Genomic DNA, 27,813 nt, shown 5'->3' on the forward strand with positions numbered 1-27,813 from the left:
ATGCCTGTCAAATGGACGCACTATGGGCAAACACTTGCACTGAGCATTTGATCTTCCTGTCTGTCTCATTTTCCATCCTCTAACAGTCAGGGCTCCAGGCTTGGATTTTCCATTGGGGAAATAAATAAATGAAAAAGAAGTTTCACTAGGAGAGAAGGGAGGTCAAGCAGCTCGCCTCGGCCTTTCGCGTGGGACAGGTCATAGCTCAGCACATGCCGGCCAAAGGAGCTGCTATTTACCCCAGAGCTCAGACCCCACCAAAAAGCAGAGCCAAGGCAGGCTGAACCCGTTCTAAGGGAATATCTGCGCACGACGCAGTGCACACACTGCTCGGGGCGGAAACCTTATTATTAAGCAGACTCGCTGCAGGATATTAAAGCCAGGAGAGTGATCCCAGCAGCTTCATGTGCTGTAAGACCTGCTCCCTTGCTTGCCTCTACTGAGAGAGGCACCTGCCTTGGAGCGCACACACACACACAAACACACACACACCGCTCCCTTGTATTTTTTTTTCCAGTATTTTATTTCTGACAGGCATTTACAACGTTCCATTCATAGAACTAAAAACATAAAAATAGACCTTCTTTCAGCTTATAAAAGAAATATATAAGAACCTTTGACATAGACATGTCATGACATTATGTACAAGAACAACGGTACCTTCCCAGTACCAGCCTTCCAGTATTTCAGCGCTGACTGTGTTCCGCTGGGTACGGCATGGGACAGCTAAAACCTCCGCTTCTCTAACACGCTGGGACACAACTGACAGGTAGATGATATAAAACAATGATGTGATAATACAAAGGGTATAGAAACCTTTCTAAAGCTTTTACGAAAAGAAAATCAGAAGATAGCAAAAAGTTAATAGAGAAAGCTTTCATAAGATCAAGTATAGTGCACCAGAAACCAGAAAGGGGGGTGGCGAGAGGGGAATGCTAGCTGGGACACAAAGACAGTGATGGATTTTTGGGGGGAATAATTTTTGTTATGTTTTAAAATATAGTCAGAGTGGATTTTATAAAATATAATCCTAAAGCTATTATAAAATTTCAGGTTTTCAAAGTACCTACTAATGTCTCAAACATCAATAGATACCAACCAAAAAAAAAAAGAAAAATTTCATATACTCTTCCTTTTTCCTATAGGTGAAACCGAAATGGGAAAAGCTATATAAATCTTAAAAAAAAAGTGCTATTTTGTGTTTCGTATTTGGAAGTCTACTTAAAAACCACAAGATTTTAGTCACATTTTACCCTGTTTTAGATGTTCAAATGAAAGATTTAAAATGCTGAAGAGGTTTGCTTGTGTAGAACTTGTTCATACTCTATTGCAGTGGAAAAGCTTTTATAAAGGAATTAAAATACACTAGTTTCACCCACAGTAGGAGAGTGGATGAGGTCAGTTTTTTGGCCATGAATTCCCTGTCCCCTAAGCCCAAACTCTGCCAGAGAGAGGGGACCAAACAGATCTGTGATGTTGCTACACTGGCTCTAGTGAGGTCACACCATGGATCGGTTTGGTCCGCTACAGTTCAGTCATGTAATTTTATTTTATTTTATTTTATTTTATTCTTTTTCTTATCTAACTAAACTCCAGTCTCAAACATATACAATAATCCTTTTCCAGAAGAAAGTTATACCTAAATAAGAGTTTCCAGTTCATATTTTAATATAAAACCACCATTCCTAACCCTCTGCAAAAAGCTAGCCTCGTATCCTAGACGTGGAGCTACGCTTATGCCGTAAAACTCTTATCCCTTTGTGCCCCTGCATCTCAGGTAAAATACAAAAAAATATTTCTTCAAGTGTTAAATTTGGATCTCTTTTAAGAGTTTGGCATCTTTACAATATTATGTAAAACTAGAGCTTCCAATATTGACAGTAAAATTAGACCAGCCACAGACCAAGAGGACTTAACACAACATAAATCCCAAACCTTTCCTCACACATTCCTAAAATACATGTATATTCTCTTACATTTAAAGAGGGAAAAGTAATAAGAATACTGCAACTGTACACGTTAAAAAGGCAGTTTCCTCATGAAGGAGATGAACCTACGACTGACATTTTACGGCTATAAAATCCTCTTTTCGTTGTGCTATTGTTTAAGCTAGTTTGCTGCACGTAGGTTAAGACATCCAGAGTAATTTGTTTTCCAGTGGTGATATTCTCCCCATACTTAATTTCAGCCCCTGATTATTTTAGAATAAATAAAATAGTGTGGAAAGCCCTTGGTAACGTACGACAGGACCTTAAGCTTATTCTGTTCCAGTTTTGAGCGTTTTACAGTTGCCTGAAGTGTGGCCGCATGGCTTGGGATCGATTCAGCTGCCGAAATGGTGTGTGCAAGTGTGCAATCTATGGGGATCAGCTCCCCGTGGCGTGCGGGGCCACGAGGGAGGGAGGGAGGGATGGGGAGACCTACGCATCCAGGTGGGGAAAGGGACCGGTTCAGAGCTCCGTGTTCAGTTTTCTGCTGGGGACAAAGTCTTCACGCCTGACCCAGATGACCTCCTCGCCGTGGCCCTCCACGTCGCCGTTGATGCCGGAGAAGGCCGCCTGCTTCTTCAGCTGGGTCATCCTGGAGGCGTGCGTGTCCATGGGCGGGCGCGGGCGCTCTCCCCGGCACGGCTGCTGGCTGCTGGTGATGGAGGCCGCCTGCAGCCGCTCCCGAAGGTCTCGGTCGGCCACGGCGCCTCGCATGGCCTCGCAGTACTCATCGTCATCGCTGAGGATGTCCGTTTCCTTGATGTCCTCCTGCTCCTCATACTGAGCAAGGTCAAACTGTTCCTCTACCCAGCGGTCAGTGTCCCCACTGTGGGTGGGCTGCTGGGGCTCTTTTTCAGGGCTGCTCGTGTAGACGGCATCTGAGTCAATGGTAAACCTGTTTCGGGCCAGCCGCCTCCTCCTCCTCCCAAGAGACTTGCTTGGGGCTGACACTGCACACACACAAAGATAAAACCCCACAGGCTTTTTACACACGGTACAACTCTCTTTAAAAACTTAGTCTTCCAGGGGCCCTTTATTTAACACCGCTAGGCACAAAGCAGGCAGACTCCCACGAATGACCTAGTCATTCAGCATCCTCCCTGTGGGCAAGTCACACTTCACTCAGCTCCTCAGCACAGGTCTCTCTCCAGCTGAAAAAGGAGTTTCTGCTACTCAGATCCACAGTTGGGATAATGGCCCACAATTACTGTTCCTCCTCAGCGGTAGGCAGCCAGCCAGCCAGCACAGAGTGCATCTGCTCAGCTCAGCTTCTCACACGCCATGTCCTGCTGTCAGCGCTCTGCAAAAACCAACTAGCCTTACGACTCAGTACGGGGAATTGCTTGGTCTGGGGTAAGAGCAACGCTACAGGCTTCCAAGTAGCTACCGCACTGCTGAAGATGCTGCAATTGTTGCATTATTTATGGGGAAATAAGTTAGCCATCCAGACTCTGCTACTCTCTTCTCTGCTCCCTCCCTACTGGAGGGGGGTGTTTCGGGGAAAGCAACACCCCAAAACCTGAAAAACTTTCTGAAGTTCCTTACTCAGCATCCGCTGGTCTACTAGCTTTTGCAGCTGGCCCAATTAGCAAATTCACATCTCCCATGTTGGAACATCTTCGTAGGAGGCTTGGGAGAGAAAGGAGGAGACAAATCCTGCAGCCAAAGGACCTGCAGGCATTCCAGTGCTTTACGTGCACACACACATAGCTCCATCACAAGCAGGAGAACTCCCAGATTATAGTTTGTCCCCCACTACTAAAGAGCACCTTAGCACTTTCAGTATGTATTTATTAAGCTCTAGCAGCCTGGGGGTGGGGATTACATTTTAATATCCCTGAGCCTCAAAACATGCATTAAGTACAACAGCTCAGCAGTTGCAAATTGTAACTGTAGTGAGAGGTCTGGGCTCTTAGGAGGAGATTTTAATCTCCACAGAATTCATCACACAAATGCACCACCTGAAACTGCAAGAAGGGTTGGCATCTACAGCACATTAGCCCCACAGGCTGACTGAAGAAGCACTGTGGTAAAACAATCGCATTTTGGCCCTCCTTTGACTCTTCTTCCTTATGATTTTAAGTATCTCTGAGGCAGATGGCTGGCAACACCCCAAGTGAGAAGACAAGTTGCTTTAGTGGTCTGGCCTGCCCATTACAGAAGAGGAACAGAAAGCCTGGTTGTCTACATTGCTGGATCTAAAGAGCAGAAAAAGAAAATAATAACAGACCAGAACAAAACAGGCAGCGGTGCCATGTACTTTTCAGTTGGGAGCGTTTCTTCCCTCCATCATCTAGTGTTCTGAAAATTAAAACCTGCTTTTCCTTGGGATACTCTCATTGCTTTTGCCTGAAGTCAACTGAAAAGGAAAATCCACTGTTTAGGATAGACCATTACAAAAATAATAGTATCAAGTGCACGCCTCTCAAAATGTGAGAAGTAGAAGCATGTGCCCTTTAGCAATAGAGCTGAACAGGCTAAGATGGAGGACAGCCAAAGCTATCTATCTCTTCAAACCAAGCCACTCACTCTGGGGGAGCCGACTTTTCTTGTGCATTTTAGTTTAAAAGTGCTAATGTTAGCTCAAAATTCTGTACATGCTCTAAGAAATATGCAGCGGGTTTCTTCTTTGTTCATCCGAAACCCAGTTCCAGATTAAAGTGCACAGCCAATCAGTATTGACAGGAACCCCATTTCCTCCTTCCATGCCAGAAGGACTGCTCTGAAGCTGAGCCTCGAGTGCAAAGCAAGGTAAATAGAGGCAATTTAAGGCTCTCAAGGAGGTGAAGCATGGAAAACCAGCAGTATTTACATACACAAGAGAGAATACTAATCCTAATATACAAGTAACAGACACCACCACATGTCCTACAACGGTGCTGGGGTTACTGGGATCTTGAAAGTCTGTAGCCCTACAGTACCTGCCCTGTTCATGGCTGGCCTTGCACCTTTTAGAGCACACAATCTTTTTCCACCAAAAGGAACATATTGCTGGGATGAGGGCAAACTTTCGGTTTTAAGAAGCTGTCTTCTGTGTTTATCCCGCAGAATGGAGTGCACTGCCTTCAGGAAGTCCTTCCTGTGTTCTGGTGAACTGAAAAACAGGTGAGAATGCAAAAGGCAGTGTTATCTCTTGGGAAATGCTAAAATCTCACCACAAATGAGTTAAATAATGGCCAGTTCTTAATTTAAGACAGTGCAAACTGACTGGCACACCCTGCCCCCAGAAAAGACTCAATTTAATACATTATTTTCAAAGCAAAACTACATCTCTAATCATTGCAATGGACATCCAAGGAAACAAATACACTGTACATTAACAAAACATTTAGCCATTCACCCCTCTTGAGGCTTCCTTTTTCTCCAATAGCAACCACGCGATTCTCTTTGTCTGGTAAACATCAAGTTAACCTATGGTGGCTAATTAAATTGCAGTTTGTCTCCTGTAAACACACACCAAGCATGAGTCCTGCAACTCTCTACTACCTACCCTGCTTTTGCGAAAATAAAACCTACCCTGAAAATAAGCCCTAACATGACTTTTCAGGATTTTTGAGGATGCTCAAAACATAAGCCCTACTCCAAAAGTAAGCCCTAGTTAAAGTTCCTTTAAAAAGTCAATTTAAATAGTGTCCAGGCAGCTATACATGTAAAAAAGTAAGAAGTTTTGGAGCAAAAATTAATGTAAGACCCTGTCTTATTTTTAGGGAAACAGGGTAGTAGTAGTAGGAACTGGCTTGGTATCAGCTCCATTAGACTCTGGTTAATTTGTGTACCGAGTTCTTGTTTGAATTCTAAAACACATCAGGGCAACCACCACAAGCAGGAGGGACAAGGTTTACTTAGGGAAAGGCAAATACCCTAAGAGCAGAGGTTGGAACTTGGTGGCATGAAAGGTACCAGTTGAACAAGACTCATGAGCAACTACTTGGCATAAAGATCCAAAGTCTGAGATTAACTGCGTGTACAATTGTGAAAGACAAATTGCAATAAGGATATTCCCATGAAGGTGCAAGGCTGATCAAATATATGCTTTAATTTTAAGACATTTTCCACAATTCTGCCTGCCAGAAGTAGGGTTGTAACACCACCTCCCACTTCCCCTACGGGCTTTTCCCAGACTGCCTGAAAGGAAGGGCAGTAGGCAAACTGGGACCCAGTGATGCAGCTGCCATTGAAAATATGGAAATGCACTTACCTACAGCAAAGGTGAAACGTTCTTTCTGGCCTGCCTTCAGACTCAGATTTAACATGGACAATCTCACATACAGAATTCGTCTCCGCATCTAAAGTGAAAAGCAAGCACCACTTCGTACAACAGCTTCTCATATTTAATCTCAGTTAGAGTATACATTCAATAATCCTGAAAAAATGGTTTAAGACCATCTGGGACAACAGACAATACACTGCAAGGAAAATTAACTCATGGCTGAAAGGCAGCAGTGGGCAAGTGACTAATGAAACAACAGACACTTAAACTTGCCCAAATCTAGTAGCATTTTATATGCATTCAGTCCCATAAAAATACAAAAAGAAACAAACAAACACCTTTTCAGGTATTCCATGGAATATTGTCACATTTTACAGCTACCTCCTACATTCTTTCCACTTTCATTTATGCACTAGAAAGGAAGCAAATTGTTCAAACTTTGAAATGTTTAATATAATAAGGTTCACATGAAGCCATCACCCACAAGAACAAAAGTTTACTAGCTCTGTTGTCTCACAGCTGCAAGATTGCCTTCTAGTCTCTAGAAGAGGAACAGAGTGAACCAGAGTCAACAACAACTTAGTTTTGTTCTTCCAGAGCCCTGGGTGGCTTCATAAAACTACCGACAAGCTGCAGATACACAACTGGAGCTTCTGCCCCTTCATTTCTCTGCAGATCTATTATGGATGTTGAGGTCGTGTGTTCCTTTCTTGGGACCCAGAAACTGCACACACACATAGTGAGGACAGATATTGGTCAGTGAACGCACCTAGACCAAACATTAAGAACCCTGCCAAATTCATGCAGCTGCAACATTACCTGCACTTGCCAAGGCTCGGACCTGCAGTGCTTCTAAAGGTATCATGTGGCGGAAGCGGAACGGATCCCAGTCTTCATAAATTGAAGCTCTATGTGATCCTCCCTGGAAGAATTTCAAAACACCGTTAGGAAATGAGACACCTTGGGATAGGCAGACACAAAAGTCTCCTGTGCTTTGCACTGAGAACAGTCGGCTAGAAACCTGTTGCAATGCTTGGTTTCTTATGACAACATCTTAGCAACCAGAGCCACTAAAGTGCCTGTCTATGAAGGTCTAGCTAAAATCTAGACAAAAGTAATCATTAGGCCAAACACCTCTTATCCATGTCTTCAAGTCATTTGGGACCAATGCTGCATTCTCTCCTTCAAGTGCACATACAGTCACAAACATGCATTGGTTTTGCTTTAGCCACTCCAAAGTTATTTTGTGGCCAGTTGACTTCAGAAAACAACCATACACGCATTTCAAATCACACTTTGGTTTACGCCAAAAAAACAAAAAGCTTTCTGTAATACTATAAACTGTATTGCTTATTGTAGCAAGACATTTGTCTACCATCAAGCTTAGCTTTACCTTTTGATCCCAGATTCCAGCAGGAACCTGAACACATAGTGCAGACACACCTAATTCAGCTGAGAGCAGCCAGCACTTGCTCAGTGTCATGCAACAGCCAGAACTGAAATGAGGGCATTGTGTCCCACTAAGAAAAAGCTGACAGACTTCAGCTCTCATATTTGATTCACATACACTGATCAAAGAGCCAAGAGATATGTGAGGTGATACCTCATTTCATGAAATGCCACTCCACAGCATGGACTCGATGTGGCAGGCAACAGGAATGACTAGTCCAGCAGAGAGCAAAGGATTAACTAAATGAGCGCTGGCAGAGCGCTGCCCCCAGGCTGATCATCAGGCCACTCGGAATTACCCGAAACCTCAGTTGTGTGGCCAGGTACAAGGATCACATACATAAAAGCACACTTGAGCACCACAGCTTTACAGAAAGCAAATCTGGATCGCAACACCACAAACGCACACAGCGTCACCAAAATAGTCCACAGAACTTACAAGTTTCTTCTTCTGTTTGGAACCATCCTTGTATACAAGGACCACAGCAGTTTTGAAAACTAGAAGAGAAAGTTAGAAACAAAAGCCATGTAGTCAATAAGGGTGGGAACAGGTCTCCTCTACGCCCAAGCACACTGAATTTTCAGTTCCTCAGAGGGCCCTCAGCTGAGTCAGAGAGGGAACACAGGAATAAAACTACCAGCCCTCTTGCATACTCTTCCCAAAAAACCCAAGCTTAACCACTTTTAGCACACAAGACCAGGTTAATTCACAGTCACTTCAAACTTAAGAGTTTAAGTTACTGGTTACTGGCACAACTATTCAAGCAGCAACAGTTCCATACAAAAAAAATCAGAAAACTTTATTCCCCCTGCCTAAGTGCACCTCAGACAAATGAGCAGCATCCAGTTACACGCAGCCAGGCAGGAGATGAGGCCACGCTTGGACAGAATCTGAATCCCTCCCGGATGGGACAGTGGTCTGTGCTAGTTCAACAGCAGGCAGAGGTGTAATCCAATTCCTCTTTTGCCACGTAACATCCACATGGAGCTGGAATTTGTCATTCAAGACTCCAGTTTTCCTTGTGATCTATTTCTTCATGCCCCAAATGCACCCTTTGATTTAGGACTGAATTGCATGGACACTTAATTTTAGACATTTTATGAAACCAATTTAAAGCTTTTTGGAGTAATTAAGAGTTGCTGCACATTCCCAGCAGCTTTCATGAGGCTCCTCAGCTTCAGGGTGCAACCAGATGCTTTCCCAACTTACAGGAAAGCAGACAATCTTTATATGCTCTTCCAGAGCAAAGCTGAAAAGAAACTTCATTCATTACCTGTTCAGTATAAAACAAAAATAAAAATCATTGGCTTCCCAACTGGCATTGCTTTCTGGAAACAACAAGGAAAAAGTTTTGTTGCTTGTAAAGAAATTTAGGAACAAATACAGAAAACCCAACACACTCTGCATTAATTGATATGATTGTGAAAGTAAAAGAGAGAAGATTTAGCCAATATAAGCAATCGTGTACCTTTCCAAGGGACTGTACTCTGATGCCTTGAGACCTATGCCAACAGCAGTCTCAATTTCTAGCTTCACCACCCAAGATACACTACTCAGAGGGAGATAGACCACTCCAAAACAACTCACTGGAAGTCCTGGCTTAGCTTTTAATAACTTTTTAAAGCTTACATATACAAATCCTCTCTGGCAAAAGGCGCAGAGAAGAAAGGCAAAGACTCTTCAAGTCCCCAGCTCCATCCTACAGGATGTGAAGCAGAGTTACTTGGCATCAGTCAGACTACCAAACTGTACCTTTTCAGAGACAAATACCTCTCTATGTAGCCCTCAATTCATAGCCTTGGATATTGGTTTAAGAAACTCTTGCACTATTACAGTAGCCACCGCCAAATTCTTCACCAGATTTAGACCAACACAAAACAGAATTCGACCATCTCAGCAAAAAGAATTTGACCATCTCAGCAAAAAGACAAATACAGTTTTAGGTTCCAGACAGTATTGCGTAAGACAATGCTCAACTACCTTTAACAAGTATCTGCTAAGGCAAAGTCTACAGTATTTTAGGCATCCAAAATAGAATTACAAGGATACAAACCAAATGCTGCCAGCTCAGGTTCCTTCTTCCATTTCCCCAGTGAAGCAGGAGGATTCAGCCATATCACTGTATTATGCAAGAGCAAGTCCCCCATTGAAAGGTCTGCAACCTGCCAACACAAACACACACACAAAGGCGCAATGTGTAATCATCAGTTCAAGAAAGCTTCCTTACTTTTCAGTTCAAGAAAACTTGCTTGAACTTCATTCTTCAACAAAGAAACGAACACCCCTTTAGCAAACTTCTGGAATATTTAAACAGATGACTGCAAGCACGTGCAAACAGACTGTGACAACTTGCAATACATGTGTGTAAATCCTGAACTGGTGAGCATAGATTAGGAAAAGTCAAACTCAGAGTCCAGCTCTCGTAGTCTGGTGGGAAGTCAGGTCAAAACCCAGATGTTTTCCCTGCATTTTTGTCCATCTTTCTCCCTTCCAGTTTCTTTCTATTTTGTTTAAACATTTACGCATAGCCGTCATCACACACATAGAGTTTGGGGTAAAATTTAGAGACAGCGCCACCTGAAGCAGTCAAAGCACCTCCTCCCTACAGTTGCCATGGCTCTTGATTTCACCTAAAGGCACATCTGTGGAAACCACAATGCTGGAATAAAGGAGTTCATAGCAGCTGCTGGGAGATGCCTACTACTATTTCAACAGCTGGATATTTTACTTCGACTTACAGTCTCCCAGAGTGACAAATTGAGGGTTATCCCCAATTAGGGGCCTTATCATCCCATTCTTCCACCCTCCTCTCAGTGAAGTCTGACTTTTGCCAAAGGACACCACGGATACCATCAGCACAGCAACCTGAGGTCTCCCGATAACAAAAGCAATACTAAGGTATGTGTCTACTGTCTTCTCTCCCAAATTAACACCAAAGCACAATTGCAATCCCAGGCGCCCTGACAGGTTCTCTCCACCACTTGTTGCCAAGACCAACCCTTGTCTCTGCCCTCTACTCACCACCTGGTCATCCATCCCCACTGCTGCTATCCAGCTCTCATGCCCAAAGCTTCCTCAACACTGCTCAATCCCAGACATCCTTTGCCTTGCAGCCAAAAGCCTCTTATCTTTGTTCTTCATCTTGGCTGTTGGCAAAACCCCATGACCATTACTTTCATACGGTCACCTCTGTCTCCAGCCTTCACCCGCATCACTGCTCCCATCAGCCCTTCAGCGTGTCTCTACCTCTTCTTGAAGCCCCCTTGACCTTACTCCATTCCCCCCTTACTGCCTACTGCTCTCCTTCCCGATGCCGCTGGACTGCAGCCCACGTTTTACCAGTAAATTGAGAGTCTGGATCCCTGTGTGAAATTTCAAGACAACTTCCACAGGTTTATGAGATGCTCAGCCAGGACTGAGCCACACTCATTTTCACATGTTTCCACATGACAGATCTAGAATAAAGCCCAAGGCTCTCTCAGGTATCAGGCCCACTAACACACTTTCTAAAAGGGGAACAGCAGTTTCTCACACACTGCACATCGCCCTTGAATTCTTTAAAGTGATTAAAGAGCTACACACAGACTTGCCTCAGCACGACAGTCCACTCAGACTGGCAGGGCAAGATTATTTATGTGGAACCAGGAGAGCCAAGATATGGACATCAAAATAGTAAACTGCAGGTTGGACTGGGATTTTGATCCACACAATGCTCAAGGTGAACTTCTTTATATTTACATTCTTCACACTACTTCTTTACATTGGTCCCACTCAGTGAACCATACATGGAAAAGCAGTTTCTGAACTGGGCTGGGATTGATCTGTTTGCACAAGAATCCACTTAAATGACACAGCATGAAAGGTAAATACTCGATACAATTTAACATTCATGCTACAAGCACAAAAAAACGCAGCCTTTTTCTCTTAAATTTGCTCATTCGTTACCTCCTTTTTCTCCCCTGTTTGTTCTGCTATGAGTTGGTCAAACACTGCCCCGTATTCTTCATGGATTTTCTGCATTTCATTAATGTGGCTGGCAACTTTGTTCATTGTTTTTATGGCCACTAGAAGAAAGAAAGACAGAGGAAGAGATAAAAGGTATTTTTAAGCCTCTGAGAGGAAGGGGGAGGAGGAGATCAGAGGTTAAACAGGGAAGAGCAACGTTGCTTAGCTCCTTACCATCAAGGTGATAATGTTCTTCACTGTCTACGTCAGTCAGAGCAAAAAGCTCCTTCAGCAGGAGAGGGTACTTCAGTATCCGCTGGATGGGTTTGATGAGGTAAGACTCCAGCGTGGAGGAGTGCTGCCGTCGGGGATTCTGAGCATCCAGAAATGCCTTAAAAGCAGTGTCTGTCTTGGCTGGAAGAGATAAATGAAGTGACTGGATAAACCAAAGATCATTACAGCTGCCCTGATAAAGTGGCTGTTCCAGCTATTAAATTCATTTATCCAGAGACACTCTGCAAGGAAGTGAAGATTTATCAGGTCCACAGTGCTAGATCTATGCACTTCAGGTTTTGAGTTACTGACACTTTGCCGCAGATATGCTGTTTACAATTTAACATTAGGCACCCACCTACCATGCCAACACATGCAGTTTTTAATTTTACTATCTACAGTCTTTTGGGGCTTGCAACTATTTAAGAGCAGCATAAACAGTTTTAATCATCTGTTTCCTTTAAGAAAAGGCTCAAATAGGTTATTTGTAAGAAGCCACTACTCATTAATCTAGTCTGACTGGTACACCTATAATATTGGCGAGTCTGGTTACTGTCACCTCATTAAACCTCAAAATGCAGTACTGAACAACAACAACTAAAATCAAGAGCTAGTTAGGGGATAGGAAGCAGTAAACTTACGACAGTACACCATATTTTGGGAGCACAGGCAGACTGGACACCTGATTGCTATCATGTTTTCCACCTAACTGCTACTCAATTTATAACAATACAGTTTTCTCTGTTGCTCCCTCTACTATAATATAAATTTCTACAGGGAGGGAAGTATGGAGAAGGTGGCATTTTTAGACATACAAGTTATTCAGTGCAGGAAAAAGTTCACACAATTGCTTTTATTAGAGCCATGTTCCCTGCTGAGGTTGGGTGGGTTCTTTGCAGACAGTCACCTGATTTCAATAAAGCAGCTTCAGTTTCACATCCAAAACCACCTGCATGTCAATTGAGGACACCCAATTACACTTGAAATATGCTCCTAGGCTTTTGAAGAGATTTATCACTGGAATAAAATTTTAAGTTTTGGTTGTGCCATGACTGAAGCACAACCATTTCTCATTTATAAAAGCAGCCAGCACTGAAAAAGCAAAACAAAACAACCAGATCTATTTAGTCTACAGCCTTAATATTGAGGCCTAACAAAATGGTGCCAAAAGAAAGCATGGATGTGACTAGCAACAAATCATTTATTCATGTATTCCACAGAGCTGCCAAGTATTCTTTGCAGCACGATAAATCAGAGTTTACAAATAGAAATTAAAAAAAATGTGCACAGCCAAAAAAACCCACAACACACACACACCAAAAAAAACCAAACCCAAAACTTTTGATTGTCAGACATCCAGATGTTCTTTTAAAAATAAGAGCTCCTCCCTTACTGGCATTGCTCCTACAACTATAACCATTTGTTTATTTAACATCTTGGCCAAAAATGAATTGCATGAAGCACTGCTAACTCCAAGAAATTAACACTTTCACAGAGGGAAAAACATCACTGCAAGGCAAGGAGGCCTACGAGCATTTATAAGCCAGACAACAGTTCATTTATCTACATTTCAGCAAGGCAAGCTCTGATTGGAATCCATGCATGGAAACTTCTCAGGCAAATTGGAATGATGGTGAGAGAAGGAAAAGAAGCAAGAGAGAGCGCAGTGAAGTTAAACTATTTAGACAGCTTCCATAAAACATTCTCCCAGGCTGATCCCTCCCTAGTGGCTGTCAGCATTCAACCACGTTGGCCACAGCTTCTGAGGGATTGCCACTAGCAAGGATTCAAGGCACCAACTCTAGGAAGATCCAGAGGTCATTACAAGTGTCACTACTCCTTGTTCCAAAGTACACAGTGATCCATTAGCACACGCCACATTGCCTGTTTATGAACTCCTTCCACTCTCCACATGACTGAAAAGAAAGTGAACGTGTCAGGGGAAAATAAATGAAGTGTGTGGGGAAAAAACTACATGTGAGGTTAATAACCTCTTGTAATGAGCTACTCGGGTATCATTACACTGAGGGTGGTCCAAGAAAGAACACCCACAGAACAGAGCTCTCTCTGAGTCTCTCAGGCCAGATCAACTGAAGGCTTCTGCAGAGCAACCAGGCCCACATGTGGCCCCATTCCTCCACCAAGGCTGGGGGCGCAGTGGCCACCTCTCACCAGGCACAAGAACTTGTGCCAGCCCAACCTACATGTCGCTGTGACATCTCTCTCTCTGCATGCCCAGGTCTGCTTGTCCAGCACACGGTTCTTACCTTTCACCAGGACTTTGGGGACTTTTGTGTGGCTGGCACAGAAGGCACTGTACAGCTTGAACCGGTCAGCGTAGTAAAGAAAGGATCCACCCAAGGAAAACAACACTTTCTAGGATTTAAAACAAAACCAAACCAAACCAACACATTAGAGCAAAAAAGCACATGAAAGCCAGTTAGTTATTTTCCCTTCTGCCAGGTCAACAGGTCACATCCACTTAGCTTCTGGATGACAGGACACTGCATTTGTACAGTGTTTTCACACCATCTAGCAAGAAAGAGGCCTAGATTTGGTGTCTGGATTCAGGCTATGTGATTAACATCATTAGCCAAGTTCCACTTAGGATGATCTGGACATCACTGACTATAGAGGGAACTATGTTCAGAACTGTATTTAAGTGCCTGTACTTAAAACCTTATTGATCCAAGTAATGACCAGAGGCCACAGAAAGGCCTGAATGTATCTGACTTTGTAACGGATCAAAACACTAAGGAGCTGCAAGTAAGACACAAACACACCAAGGTCTTCACTCCCTTGAAGATGCGTTTGTGTTAAGGGCCAAACACAATATTTCCCTAAGATGTCTACGCCACAGTCAAGCGTTTACTCCACTACCCGCTTTAGCAACCAGACAACATGGAGTGGGGTGGCTGAGACAAGAGACAGGCAGTTTGCCTCCAGCCAGCAGAGGGAAGCAAAGTGCACACCTGAAACCATGAAGACCTCAAGTGCCATTGTGCACCCTGCTTTCAGACTATGACCATAGAACAGAACTGAAAGTGAAGTTGATGCACTTCTTATGGAAAAAGGTGGAAGCAGCAGCACTCAGAAGACAGAGTTCTCTCCATAAGGAGGTTTCTTCCACACTCCTCTCTCACAACTCGGAGCACACAGTGGTCACAGAGGCTTCCTCTACTAAAAAAAGCATCTCCGTGCTCCCTGTTAAGGGGCCATCTCCTACAAAACAAAAGCTGTGTTCTAGTTACACGAGGGCAGTGTTCACAACTGATGCTTATTTTAAACAAGGACCTGATGGCAAAGCCTCACATGCATGAAAAGACAAATTCTTTCAGTAGTTCTTCCAGGGCTGTGTGTTAGCTGAAGAGCAATCCCAGCAGAATTATTATTATTCATCAAGACATCCTGTCCTCTACCAAGGTGAGTGTTCGAAGCAAGAGTAAAATTCCCCAAAGACAAAACATTGTATTAGCTACCTGCCATATATCCAGTACATGCCTGCATTAGAAATAAACCAAAATTTCTGTTTCCACATTTTCCTGTTTTTTTTTTAAATGAAGTTTATATATCTTTAATTTACATTTCTGCCTTCGATGCACATCTGCTGATAGCTGGAAGTATTTGCAATATAGTTCTGCTATGCATCTAAAGCCCAAATACAGAATTCAATTTACAGTCCTGATCTGTAAGCCTAGTGGGCTTCTGAACTGCTATGTTAGACTTGTCAGAACAAAGATATTATGTAACTTTCCATTTCTAGCTTTTCCTGACAGCCTGAGACAAGGAATCTGGCAGAAGGGCAAGAATAGCATCTAAAAGCACATGGCGTTACAGATTTCTAGTGCTCTATACAGCTATATGTGGCATAAACTATAGTTGTAGCAGGATGTTTTTCAAACAGCTCCCAGTATTACCTGAAAATGAATATCAAGTGTAAGTAGATGCAGGCTTTTATGTGAACAGTGACAGTAGTTGGACAAATATGACGAAGAAGTTATTACCTTAAATTGCTCAACTTTTTCAAGCTTTTCCAGGTCTGGAACCAGCCTTACTCCATCTTCAAGAGTTTTCAGGAACTCTACCTGGAATGCTACCATCTCAGTCAGATTCCCAAAGAGAACATCCAGCTAATAAGAGAAAATAAAAAAAAGCAGCAAGATGCTGAAAATATCACTTTGCAGCTAAATCACATTTTCTAGAACTTCTTAGTCCAATTGTATAATCAGTGTGATATGAGGAAAAGAAAACCCTACAGACTATATATCATTGAGCCATACCTTTATACTCTACTCAGTTCATTATTTTAAAAGAAATGGAATTTAAGATCTCTTCATAGCCCTTGCTCAGACAAATAAGTCAAGCTGGAGTTGAAGTGGAACAGAGAGGGGGGTGTGTGAGCTATCTAGCAAAACAATAAGCAACAGTTAACATACCTCATCTGGTGTGAGGAAGGTTTCTTTTTGTAGAGGCTTCAGGTATCTCTCCATTAGACAATTCAAGTCCTGAAAATTCAGAAGAAGATTCCCATGTTGGTTCCTCAAACTGCCTTTGAATATTTATTGAAGTGGCAAAGATCACCGTTTATCTAGTCTATGAATTTTTCCCTTTCATGCATAAGACAAAATAGTTTAATTTCACAGAATTTAAGATAGTAAAAAGAAACATTTACACCATTTTACTTACAAAATCAATACCGCATCTCATTGAGCACGGTTCCTCTGCACACCAGCTAAGTAATTTCAAAATGACAGCATAAGAATTTGTAAAGCCTACTTATTTCAGATGTTTAAGTTACTATTCTAGGGACAGACTGCAGAATTGAATATAAGTTAGCTACGAGACACATGCATGAAACATAATTTGAAGTATTAGAGAAGAAATGAACAAAATTTTCCAGAAGGAGAAATATTAGTAGACTGAAACAAAACATGGAGAGCCCTTACTTTGACATAGGTGCGTTCTGTCTCGAGAAGTTCACAGATAACCTTTCGCAGTTTATCTGCATCTGTGAGTTGTCTCATGGTGGCCAGCTGGGGTCCTATAAATTCCTGAGGATGAGCACTTGAATCAGAAGGGTTCATTTCATGCAGACTGCGACAGAAAGCAGCGACCTGCTCTGTACTCTTTAAAAAGAAGGAAGAGGAAAGACCAGTGGTAATATTTTAAGTAAGAGCTATAGGAACAATGGAGCTGAGAAGACTTTGCAGTTCAGCAGTTGCAGCCTGAGGGCTTTTTAACAGGCACTGAAGTCCAGAAGTGCACACATCACTTCATATATCTGTCTGTCCTATCTCTCAGTGACTGGGGATAAAGGGGACAAAAAAATCCCCCAAAATAGACAACAACAACAACAAGAGTCGCACAATTCAAGGTAATTGAAGTGCTGTTCAATAACATTCCTGGTTTCAGATAAGCATGGTCTTTAAATAAAATAGGCTTCTGATTGAAAAACAGACCAAAAGACCCAAGAATTGGGAACCAAAAATGCCTGTGCAAACAAAACACACACCCCAGCCCTCTGTCAGTTCCCTGATCTAGTTTGCAACACTCCTGTGAATTGCTGTGCCAACAAGGAGACAACAGGGAGACAGAAGCTGTTGAAGCTGGTTTTCAGGGAAGCAGAGCCATCTGGAGAACCAAGGCCTCTCAAGATTTCAAACACAAGCTCTTTGGGAAGGAAACTGTATATCTGGTCTGCGTCTGGAAACATGCCTTGCGGGGAGAATTTTTTCCCTATAAGTCATTTTTTTCAGAGCTGCTACATCTAGCTGGTTTCTTCAATGTTTAATCAGCTGTCTATATATAAAGGCAGTTATCCTCTCCTCACCTCCTCATGTTAGATCATCTTCTCGCATCTTTTGTTACACTGCAAAGTTTGGAGCAGGTACAGTCTCTGGTGTCAGTGACAACAGCCCCAGGCTTCTAGGGTTGCCAAAGCAGCAGCGTGCCCCATCTGCATCCCTCCCAGAAACTTGTAGGGGGCACAGGAGGGAAAAGAGCTGCTGCGCTTGATCACACCTCTCCAACCTCCTGCGTCTAATTCTGCCATGGTATCTCAATCCAGATTTAGTGACTTCTCAGCACTGCCTCTATAGCCCTCTAGGCCATACTGAAACAACTCATGCAAAACTCTCAAACAGAGAATTTGCAAAGAGAGGACCAAAAAAAGGGCAAGCACATCGCCACCTTGCAGTCTGGAGATGGTGCCCTGTCCCCTGGGAGGGCACTTCACTCCCACCAGCCAGTAGCAGCAACATCATCCGGAGCCTTCACTACCCCACATCTTCGTGATGAGCCAGTGCTGAAAAATACCGCATTTGTTAAGCTGCACAGTCTGCTCACACACAGCTGTTTTCCCCTCTCAGTGCACCTATAGCACTACACATCCACAAAGCCCAGGAGGAGCATTAACCAGGCTAGTGACAAGCAAGGGATTCCCTTCTATGATACAGATGCTTTTCCTAAAGGTACCTTATAGCTGTAAATGCTCACCTGAGCTTAGCGCTGCCAGGCATATTAGTAAAGATGCTTGTTATGCAAAGCATAATTTTCTTCAGGACACAAGCGTAAGCAACAAACTAATTGTAACTGATTGTCTATGCAAAAATGCCTCTTGGACACAGCTTATTACAGGAAAAACATTCATCTTCAGTATCTGGGGTTTCACTTGGATGAGGAAGAATAGAAAAGTGTCGCAAGTTGAGGGCAGGGAGAAGCAGTGGCTTGAACTGCTTCCATTTCCAACTAACTCAGCTTCTGCTAATGGCACGTCACAGAGTATCATTTATTAGTCAGAGTAATTCTTGTTATTTCTCCGCAACGTTGCACCTGTACTCACTGTACTCTTACGTATATCCAAAGCATTCCCAAACTTTTAGGTTAAGTTTGCAGTAAATTTCATCAGGTGTGATCTTGATCCCAACAGCCCCAAGTCCCCTAAGTGCCGTAGGTGAGATCCTGGCTTCAGCGCAGGCAAAAAAACCTGCCTGAGTTACCTGCTCTGCTGGAAAAGGACAAAGAACTGACAGTTAACATATCTTAACCTGAGTCTGCACAGTCCCAGGAATGGCAGGGTTTTCCTCAGAAACCTTTAGCTTTACTAAGCCTATTTAATGAAAGAATACTTGAGGAAGGCATATCCAGGGATATTTTGTTGTAAAAGCCAAATGTACAATTAAAAATAGTTATAATGTGTAAATCAAGCATGGAATCAAACTCCAAAAATAAACCAAGTGTTGCAAGCAGCTCGTGTTTGACACTCTGCAGACAGCTCACCATCCTGTTCCTGCACTTGCAATAAGTTGCAGGGAAAGATGGGTCACCCAGAAAGGGAGCGCAAAAATCCACTTACACCATGAAACGCCAGCTAAACGCTAACAAGTAGCCGAAAATCGGATAACTGTCATACAGGCGTGCTGTCTGCCCCAGAAGGAATAGTTACACCCATATGCCAAAAAGGAAGCGTAAAAGACTTTTGAAAGCCTTATCTTTGTGCACAGTTCCCAAGCTGCTCGCTGACTTCAGGCGCTGAGGTCAAATCCCATCTTTTATGTACTTCCCCAGTATCATTCACCCCACGTTCTTTGGACAGACAAAAAGTCTCAAGCACAATAACATCCACAAACCTGTTTTCTTGCTTGTTCATTGAACAAACTGTCTTGTTTAATTCCTGCATGTAATCTCTTCTACCTTATATTTACTATAAATGAAAATTCTAGACAGACAGCAGATTCACATTGTACCCAGGGAGGTTCAGAACACAGCTATACTGCTGAAAACTCTCAAAGTATTAATGAAAGCCTCTCTGTCCCCATTTTCCTAGAGAAAGTCGATATACTAGGGAAGGTATGGAACAGAAATACATTCCTTTATCTCTCAACACCAGCTCTGTTTGCCAGCTGCTACAATGATAGCACCAAACCAGGATTTCTCTAGGAGAATTATCGCATCACACTTCAGGCACAATTCTGCAAGAAATCCCATCTAACAACCTTAAAATGAGATGAAGGGCTGGCACAACTGGGCTGTAAAGTGAAGTTCACTTTGCAAGTACATTATCCCCTCCTCTACAGGAGGCATAGCAGAGGAGCTAAGCTCACATCCTTCCCATACAGGAGGAGCAAGTCCTTAAACTCACCGAACATGTTTATGCTGCCCACAGTGGGGAGTTTTGGCTGCCTGCCCCATAGCTGTGAGAGCAGAGCACCATTTCTTCTTGTGCTCACTGTAAAAAGACATAGGGGTGCCTGGGCATCAGGCAGATTGCCCCCTTGAATGGCACGCAGCACCTCTGTTCCGCTACGGACAGCAAACTCTATGCAGTATTGATCTCCCAAACAAAACTCACAGGAATTGCATACTTTCATGCATTGCCAGGACTGCTAATGACACTGCACAACAACAAAAAGCCCCTGCAGGGTGTATACGTTACAGCCCAGCCTCGAATTTATAACCTGAAAATTAAAACAGCATGGAAATTCATCTAACTGCTAATTACTTAGACTAGTCGCGTTGCACAGTAGATCTGCTCACCAAATACAGCATACGGTACAGAGGGTCGCCGGCTCTCCCAGCGCTTTCGTTCTTGAGTTTACGGTTACCTCTCCAAAGAGCCGACATCGCTGCAAAGGCAGTATTGCCAGAGTTGTCACTCAGCTAGGAGAAAAATACCAGTTCTGTACATATTCAGCCAGTCCAAAAGGCTTTCCCGCTCCAGACAGATCCTCTGTGCTGCTTACTCGGCACGCAACACAGAAGGCGGCTGCATTTTAATAAGGAAGAGCAGTGACCATCTTCCCCTAAGCAAAGCCTTTCTGCATGTGTCATTTGCCGCCAGCCTTGTTCACTCACCACATCGGCTGGAATTAAGAGCCGGCTACCAGTCGAAGCTCAGAGCTCAACGCTGCTTTTCATAGACTCGTTAAGGGGAAAACTTCAGCAGCGAGGCTGAAATGCAGCAAAGCAGAGGTGAAGGCAGCCCAGGAATATAAATGTCTGTTGCCTGTGGCTGAGCACAAGCCGATTGGCTGCGAACGGCACGGGCGAAGAATATTAAGCATCTGAAGGGACAGAGGCACAGAATTAAAAGTACTTAAAAAGCCAGTTACGCTACTGGAAAACCTACCCCTCAAATCCCTGTTTTAATTCCTTCACGTCTATTGCAACATGTTGAAGGTTTTGAGACTTAATTCTGGTCTTGAATAATGCTGCAGAGGGAAGGTGACCTATTTTCTCTGAAAAAATACCTCTAAATGGTATAAGCATGTACACACACAGCCCATTACAGCACAGTTCCCTAAGCATAAGTGCTGCAAGATAATTAGCTTTCCTTTCAAGAGGCAGATGTTTTTAATTAGTAACATGGAGAAATTAGTGTCCTGCAGTATTTAAACTGATGACAGTTTTTAAAACACATCCTCAATTAAATTCAAAGGACCGCTACAGGAAAAAGTATGCACTAAGACTGATCTTGAGGTGCAATCTTGAGGTCACCTGCAATATTAAGAACTCACACATATGACGAGTTTTCAGAGTACCTCCTTTGAACCTCGATTTATTCCACAATATTTAAAGGGCCAAAACAGGTCACCAGAGAGGCAAGTAACCATGTAAGAAATTACTCTGGTACAAAATGTTCCTGATATTCTGTTGAACTGGAGACTGACTGAGGGGCATCACTTAGATTTCATAAACAGCCTAAAACTTGAATTCACATGCTAGATAAGAACAAGCCTGAAGAGGTGGCAGAGAGCGCACTTTGCTTTCCCTCTCTCTTCTCCCTCCCAGCTCTCTCCTCCTCTTGGCTCCCACACAAAATGGGGAGAGTAGGGAAAGTCAGGAGCCCACCTCAGAGCACAAGCAACCGGGAGCACAACTCAGGCCACTGACAACTCCATGGCTTAAAGGAAAAAGAGTTCCACCCAGAAAACTAACCTCCTTGCTACTGTTTGCATAGATTTCAACCTAAGACATACTGTACTTAAGAGGGCTGGTTGACACAGGGGAAGGCATCATGAAATGAAACACGGAGCAGGTCCAGAGAACAACAGCTATCCCACACCATGGCACTGCCAACGCCTCGACCCACCTTGGAAATGGGTTTCTAGTATTTAATCAGAATAATTCTACAGACATCTCATTTTTGTTTATTATTATAATGATTCCTTTGACAATAGCGACGGAGAAGTAAACTCCACATTATCAGGTCTATCTGCATAAGATTTTCAGAAGAGGGAGGAATCCTCAGCGCTAGTGGTGTACCCTCCAAATCCTTCACCACCGTCAACAGCTTGGAGGCTTTTGCAGATTAAGAGACAAATGTACCACTACTGAGGAAATATACACCCACATGCACACATGCTGGGCTGGGGGAAGGGAAAGAGACAGCTGGGAGGGAGGAGGAGAGGAAAGGAAGACACACTTGAGTACCTCCTGTGTTATAAATCCACGTATCACCTACATCAGAAACCTACAGGTTTCTACATCAGAAACCTACAGAAGGGACCCAAGCCCAGCTTTTGGCAGGATTTAACACAGCTTACCTTCATAAAAAGCCTAGCCAGCCCGTGCCACAAGAGCGGATGAAGGAGAGCTGCGGTGCTGCTTTCCTCTCCTTTTCCCCATGAATTATTAACTCTCCCCTGGGATCGCTTTGCTGGCTGGAGAGCCGGGAAGGTTCCTTAGAGAAGCTGGGCGCTCGCCTCCTCTGCAGCGCACTGTGGCCATCAGCAGACCACCGGCACCACGGCGCGGGGCGGTGGTGTGTGCAGGGCTATGCCTTGCCTCAGGATCATGCTATTGCAAAGCAAAAGGACAACCCAAACGCTATTTTCAGATCTTCAGCTGCTAACACTGTGTCTGCACTGAAAGAAGGGGAACTCTGCATTTAGCTGGGAGGCTCCAGCAGAGCTAAAATGGATTTCCTCTGCTGCCCAGCGGTTAACGTTTAAGAGTGATCCTGTCCTGCTTTTGCCAAGAAGAGCAGAAAATAAACTCTCCCCGCTCCTCCAGGATCCAAGGAAGACTGGAAGTTGTGGCAATAATGGTGATAAGGGGAACATGCCCCTCCTGGTGGTACAAGGGCAGAGTGTTTCACTTCCCACGTACAAAAATAACCCGGGTAAAACAGCGCTGAGGGCATCAGCTTAATCTTCTGCGCCATAATCCTAGAAGCATGGAAAGGTGTAGCAGTGCATGGGCAGGGAAACACCTTTGCTTTTTTCTTCACCGTACCAGCTGGGCGGTGACTTTCCATGGAAAAATATGTGTTGCAGACTCCTTACTCCCCACGTAAATCAGCCCTCCCAAGAACACAGAAAAGCAAAGGGATTAGGAAAACCCTCCCATTAACTGAGGCTTTTTTTCCTCCCCTCTATCATATACTGGAATTCTCTACAGGTATTGCAGAATAATTTGATGATTGCTGTAGCTTTCATTACAGAGGAACCACAAAGACAGCCCACCTAGTATAGAGCTCTTCTACATGAACAGCGATGGCAGCATCCAGAAGTTCACCAAATCGAGCACACTGAATATATGCATGTCCTTCCTTTTTTATGGAAGTCCATTTCAAGCAGTTTGTCCCATAACAAACAGAATGCAAAGAAAAATGCCTCACTCCCCTCTGTATCACACAAACAAACCAAGACATATTTCTGAGTTTTAAAATAAAACATATGCTGATGTCAACATTTCATTTACAGAAAGACAGCTTTTACTCTCATTGGAAACCAAGGCTTGTTAGTTACTCTTCCAATATATGAATATCAAGCACTAGAGCTGCTAAAGCACATTTCTCAGTTTTAACTAAATCTGCTGAGCCACAGGGTTAATCGTGTAATCCTTATGCCTTCCTTCAGGCAATTACAGCTCTGAAGATCCAGGAGGCAAGACGCAAAATGGAACCCCACAGCCTGTCGCACGGTTCAGAAATAGAAAGCTACGGAAAACACAGCGAGAACGTTTATTCCCCAAGCAGATATGTGTTATGCTCGGAGCTGTTCCATAGCTTCAGTGTTCAACAGAAGAGGCTCTTCTCAGAGCATATGAAAATCCCACATATTTACAGTTAAAAATTCTAAAGTATCAACAAACATTTCCACTTACTGAAGAAGAAAGTCTTTGTACTTACAAGAAGAGGTTTCGTAATAAAACCTGGAAACAAACTGTACGAGTAATCACCTTCTCTGCATGCAAGCTCTGCATATATTTCACGCATAGGAATGGTTTATCTGACTTCCAGTGTCTGTCTATCACAGACAAAACTACAGGATAGCATGACACAAGAGATCAGGAAACAAGAGGCCAGGGTCTTTTCCTTCCTTTCACTGCAATGATGAGTAGAGGATCACAGGGACCAGCTCAAAACTAACTATAACACATTTTAGTTCAAACAAGAGCTGAGAAAAAACACACCTATACATAAGCACAAACTGAGTGAGATCTGATTCTCTTTAGATCATTAATTCCGTAGAAAAATAGCTGTAAGCTATCACCGCCACTTATGCAACAAATACCTAAAAGCAATCAGTGTCTTTAAAATAATCTCACTTGATTCTGCCTCAAAAGCCACTAATCATCACACCTAATGTAGCGTAAACCTCCCCAGCACCAGCACAAGTGCAAACTACCAACCACTGCACACCCATCCCTTAATAGATGGCAATTAGCAATCCCTTTGCACAACCTCTTAGCTATAATTGGAGTTTTGCTTCAATTTAAGGTAGATTGGCTATAATTAGTTTGCATTTAAAACTAGTATGCAAGCTACACTATTGACTTAGGGAAATACTGTCTAACTTATATATTCCTCCTAAGCCTAGAAATCAAGAAAGAATAACAAATCATAATAATCCACCTATCTTTTGGTTTAGCTAACCTGCTCTGGTGAAGGAGGTGATAAACCAGCCCATTTAAAAACTGCGTGGGAATATTCTCACAAGATACTGAAGATGTGAGTCAACCCTGGAAAAAGGGCACAAGTCTTGCTTAAGAGGTAGTGATGTGCCATAATCAGAGCCGTAATTTGTTACATTCAATATAATCCGTAAACACCTTGAAAGTAAGATGAACCTTTTCCCAGGAAAGATGCTCTAATAGCGTGCAGCTGTGAAGGCAGCACATCAGCTGTGAGGGTGTTGTGTCTTCACTCCTTGTCATGTGAAAATGAAACTTTCTCACCTTGCTCATCTTATCAGCCTCATCGGATGACTCCAGGTCTTGCGCTTCTGCCTCCTCTGGAGCTGTCTCAACAGAGCTGTCCGGGTCGCCGCAAAGCGAGTGCCCTGCTGAAATTGAGATGTGTGTGAGAACCCAACCATAATTTCCAAAAACCCAAAAAGCTGGCCGCAACGCACACAGAGTTCTCATGGTAGGCCAGGCCCCATCCTGCACACAAGCACATGCCAACAAGATGTTATGCCAGAGGCGCTCAATGACCTCAAAGGCTACCTCTGTTTACAGCAGGGCCCAGGTTTAACTACATGTGTAAAAATAAACAGGTTATGACCAGACACACTATTTAGCTGGAAACGATGAAAGTCGATTCAGAGATAAGGCTAAAATACCACATTGAAATTCTTATGCTTAGGATTAATTTCTTGGCTGGTGAGCAATTGCCTACCTTTATACTTCAGTGGTTTCAAATGGAAACTGCAGCATGTGAACGGGCAGGCTGTGCCAACAAGCAAGCCTTGGTCAGCCTCTCCTCCCAGTTAAGTCAAACACGATGGTTTTAAATTGCTTGCAGTTTTGGCCCAACACATCCACTACTTTCAATGTTGATTTTTAAGGAAACAAGCCTGGGATTAGCAGTTTTAGGAGTCTATTACATTAACTGAAAACTAAATTCCATTTCCATCAGTACGTGGCCACAGCTGTGCACCCCTATGCCTGAACACTCTTCTGGAGACTATGTTGTTGATACAGCTAATAACTGCTTTGCGACTTCTTCTAAGTAAATGATGAATTACAAAAGAAAGAAGAGAACTAATCCCAGCCTGCACAAATAATGTTTCTGGGGATCTCATTCTCCGACTCAAATAGCTGTAGGAAGCAGTATTATTACACCTTAGCCAGTCTTCACAGAAAAACAGATTTCATATACGTTCAGCTTCTAGCTATGGCAAATTACTATGACCAGTGATGGACTGAACTCTGCCAGGAAACTCCTGCATGCCTCAATTGACCTTCAAGCCAGCATGAGGAGATACTAACAGCAGCTGATCCAGACACTAATTCCTTTTACCTTTCCCCTATACCCCATTAGGAAGAGTTTTTTCTGTGGTGCCACTTCTGGGGCCGGATGGAGAAGGGTGGTTTCTGAGTACACCTCCCTGCCCACATCCTACCACACGAATAGGACAGTGGATGTTCCACCAGGGATTATACTTTTTATTCCATTTACATTTATTCTTCAGGTAATGCAGAAAAACCTCATCAAAGTTCAATGGATGCCTCAACACAGAAAATCCCTGCTTTTTAAACCCCAAGACTCAACAGACTACATTAATACATTTTCTGGTCGTATTGTTAACACTTAGCCTTTAAACGTTTTGGTGGAAAACTGACATTTTTCAGTAGCAGAACGGAATTTTTTCCAAACTGATGTTTGTTTTGTTTGGGTTTTTTTTTTTGCTAGCCCTACAAATAGAAGTAGCCCAACAACACACTATCATGTCGGCACCTGGTAGTCCAGCAGCCATCCCCTCCTATGCACTACTAGGTTGAAACATGGACATTTTACAAACATTAAGAGTGATTAAGCACATCAGATGCAGCATCACTTCTGTGTTGGTCCCGTGCTGACCCTCTTGTTACTTGTCATTTTTCAACTAGACATTTCAATTTAGGTAAGTCACGTATTTTTGTCTATAAGGAACATTTATCTGGATAGCAACGCTGTGAGTAAAAAGGCCACAGTGATGATAACACACATCTGTTATACTGATGTATTTCAGTTCAACACTGTGTGGCTTGGCCAAAAAGGCTATAATGCATGGATGGCCTTTCTAATTCAGATAAAATGGCAAGCTGCTTTGAAATCAAGATATTTTGGAAAAACAAACGCTGATTACACACATCTAGCATATTTGTTTATATTTATACTGGAATGAAATATAGTTCATGGTATAGAAATGATAAGTCTCTAAGAAATGTGTTTCCTAAATTAATAAGAAAAATTCTGCTGCCCCTTTGCTGCAATTGGAAAGCCACTGCTCTTCTTTCAAGGAGTTTTGTGTTAACACAAAATGTTGGTTTGCAAACACATACTAAGCAAGGTTCCCTACATCAAGACTGAGGGCAGAGATCCAGGTCTGGGGTCCTCGGTACCCAACATGCAGTTGCTGTTCTTGCAGGCTTTCAACCACCATTACCAAAACCAATTTGCATGACTGTACAGGATTTCCACTTTGTTGAGTCTGGAAATAATTGGGAAAAATTTGAGTTCAGAAATCTGAAAATAAATTCAGAACATATTCTGCATACTGGCATGGAGCTAAATTGGATATCAGATGAAATTAGGAGGACATTAAAAGGTAGTTCATAGCTGAGCTTCTGGAAGACATGCATCTCTTCTGAAAAGACAGAGTTTACCTTTTAAAAAGATGTGCCTGTAGGGGTTGTTTGGTAACATAAAAGCTATTTGAAGAAGTGCTTTTTCTGTAAGAATTTAGGTTTTCTGAGCCTAGCCCAGATTTTATCAACTTGGGCTATCAGCTTTCTATCTTTCTAATTATTTGTGAAAAAATTCTTAAAACCCTTAAGCTAGCCATTAAAAATTAAGAGAAAAAATGTGCTATGTGTCAATTTGTTTTGGGCAGTCTGTGTTTTTTCACTGCAATTAATTTCCTATTATAAGCTGTGTGAAATACATCACACAGCTGTTTCTCACCCTAAGCCAAGGCAAATAATGTTTCTTTGGGGGTTTTCATTTTTGCTTTTAA

At 43.0% G+C, this 27,813-nt stretch overlaps 1 protein-coding gene across 11 annotated transcripts in view; it reads right to left on the reverse strand.

Moving 5' to 3' along the window:
• Positions 1-499: 499 nt before the first annotated feature.
• The window catches only part of TIAM1 (TIAM Rac1 associated GEF 1), a 199,589-nt gene continuing 172,275 nt past the window's right edge, over positions 500-27,813 (reverse strand). For 6 of the 11 annotated variants that reach the window (XM_065066249.1, XM_065066238.1, XM_065066229.1 and 3 more), the window contains 13 exons: positions 25,049-25,155; positions 16,813-16,992; positions 16,303-16,371; positions 15,871-15,996; positions 14,134-14,242; positions 11,828-12,007; positions 11,594-11,712; positions 9,702-9,810; positions 8,087-8,145; positions 7,018-7,120; positions 6,187-6,274; positions 4,910-5,082; positions 500-2,938 (listed from right to left, as the gene is read on the reverse strand). In XM_065066249.1, the coding sequence (XP_064922321.1) occupies positions 2,451-2,938; positions 4,910-5,082; positions 6,187-6,274; positions 7,018-7,120; positions 8,087-8,145; positions 9,702-9,810; positions 11,594-11,712; positions 11,828-12,007; positions 14,134-14,242; positions 15,871-15,996; positions 16,303-16,371; positions 16,813-16,992; positions 25,049-25,155 (1,910 nt within the window). In that variant the 3' untranslated portion in view covers positions 500-2,450. Of the gene's footprint in view, positions 2,939-4,909; positions 5,083-6,186; positions 6,275-7,017; positions 7,121-8,086; positions 8,146-9,701; positions 9,811-11,593; positions 11,713-11,827; positions 12,008-14,133; positions 14,243-15,870; positions 15,997-16,302; positions 16,372-16,812; positions 16,993-20,401; positions 20,697-25,048; positions 25,156-27,813 lie in introns of those variants that run through there. The other 5 variants (XM_065066271.1, XM_065066219.1, XM_065066260.1 and 2 more) reach the window with 5 other exon arrangements.

The sequence above is a fragment of the Columba livia genome, chromosome 1 (assembly GCF_036013475.1).
Source record: "Columba livia isolate bColLiv1 breed racing homer chromosome 1, bColLiv1.pat.W.v2, whole genome shotgun sequence".
NCBI classification, from domain to species: domain Eukaryota; kingdom Metazoa; phylum Chordata; class Aves; order Columbiformes; family Columbidae; genus Columba; species Columba livia.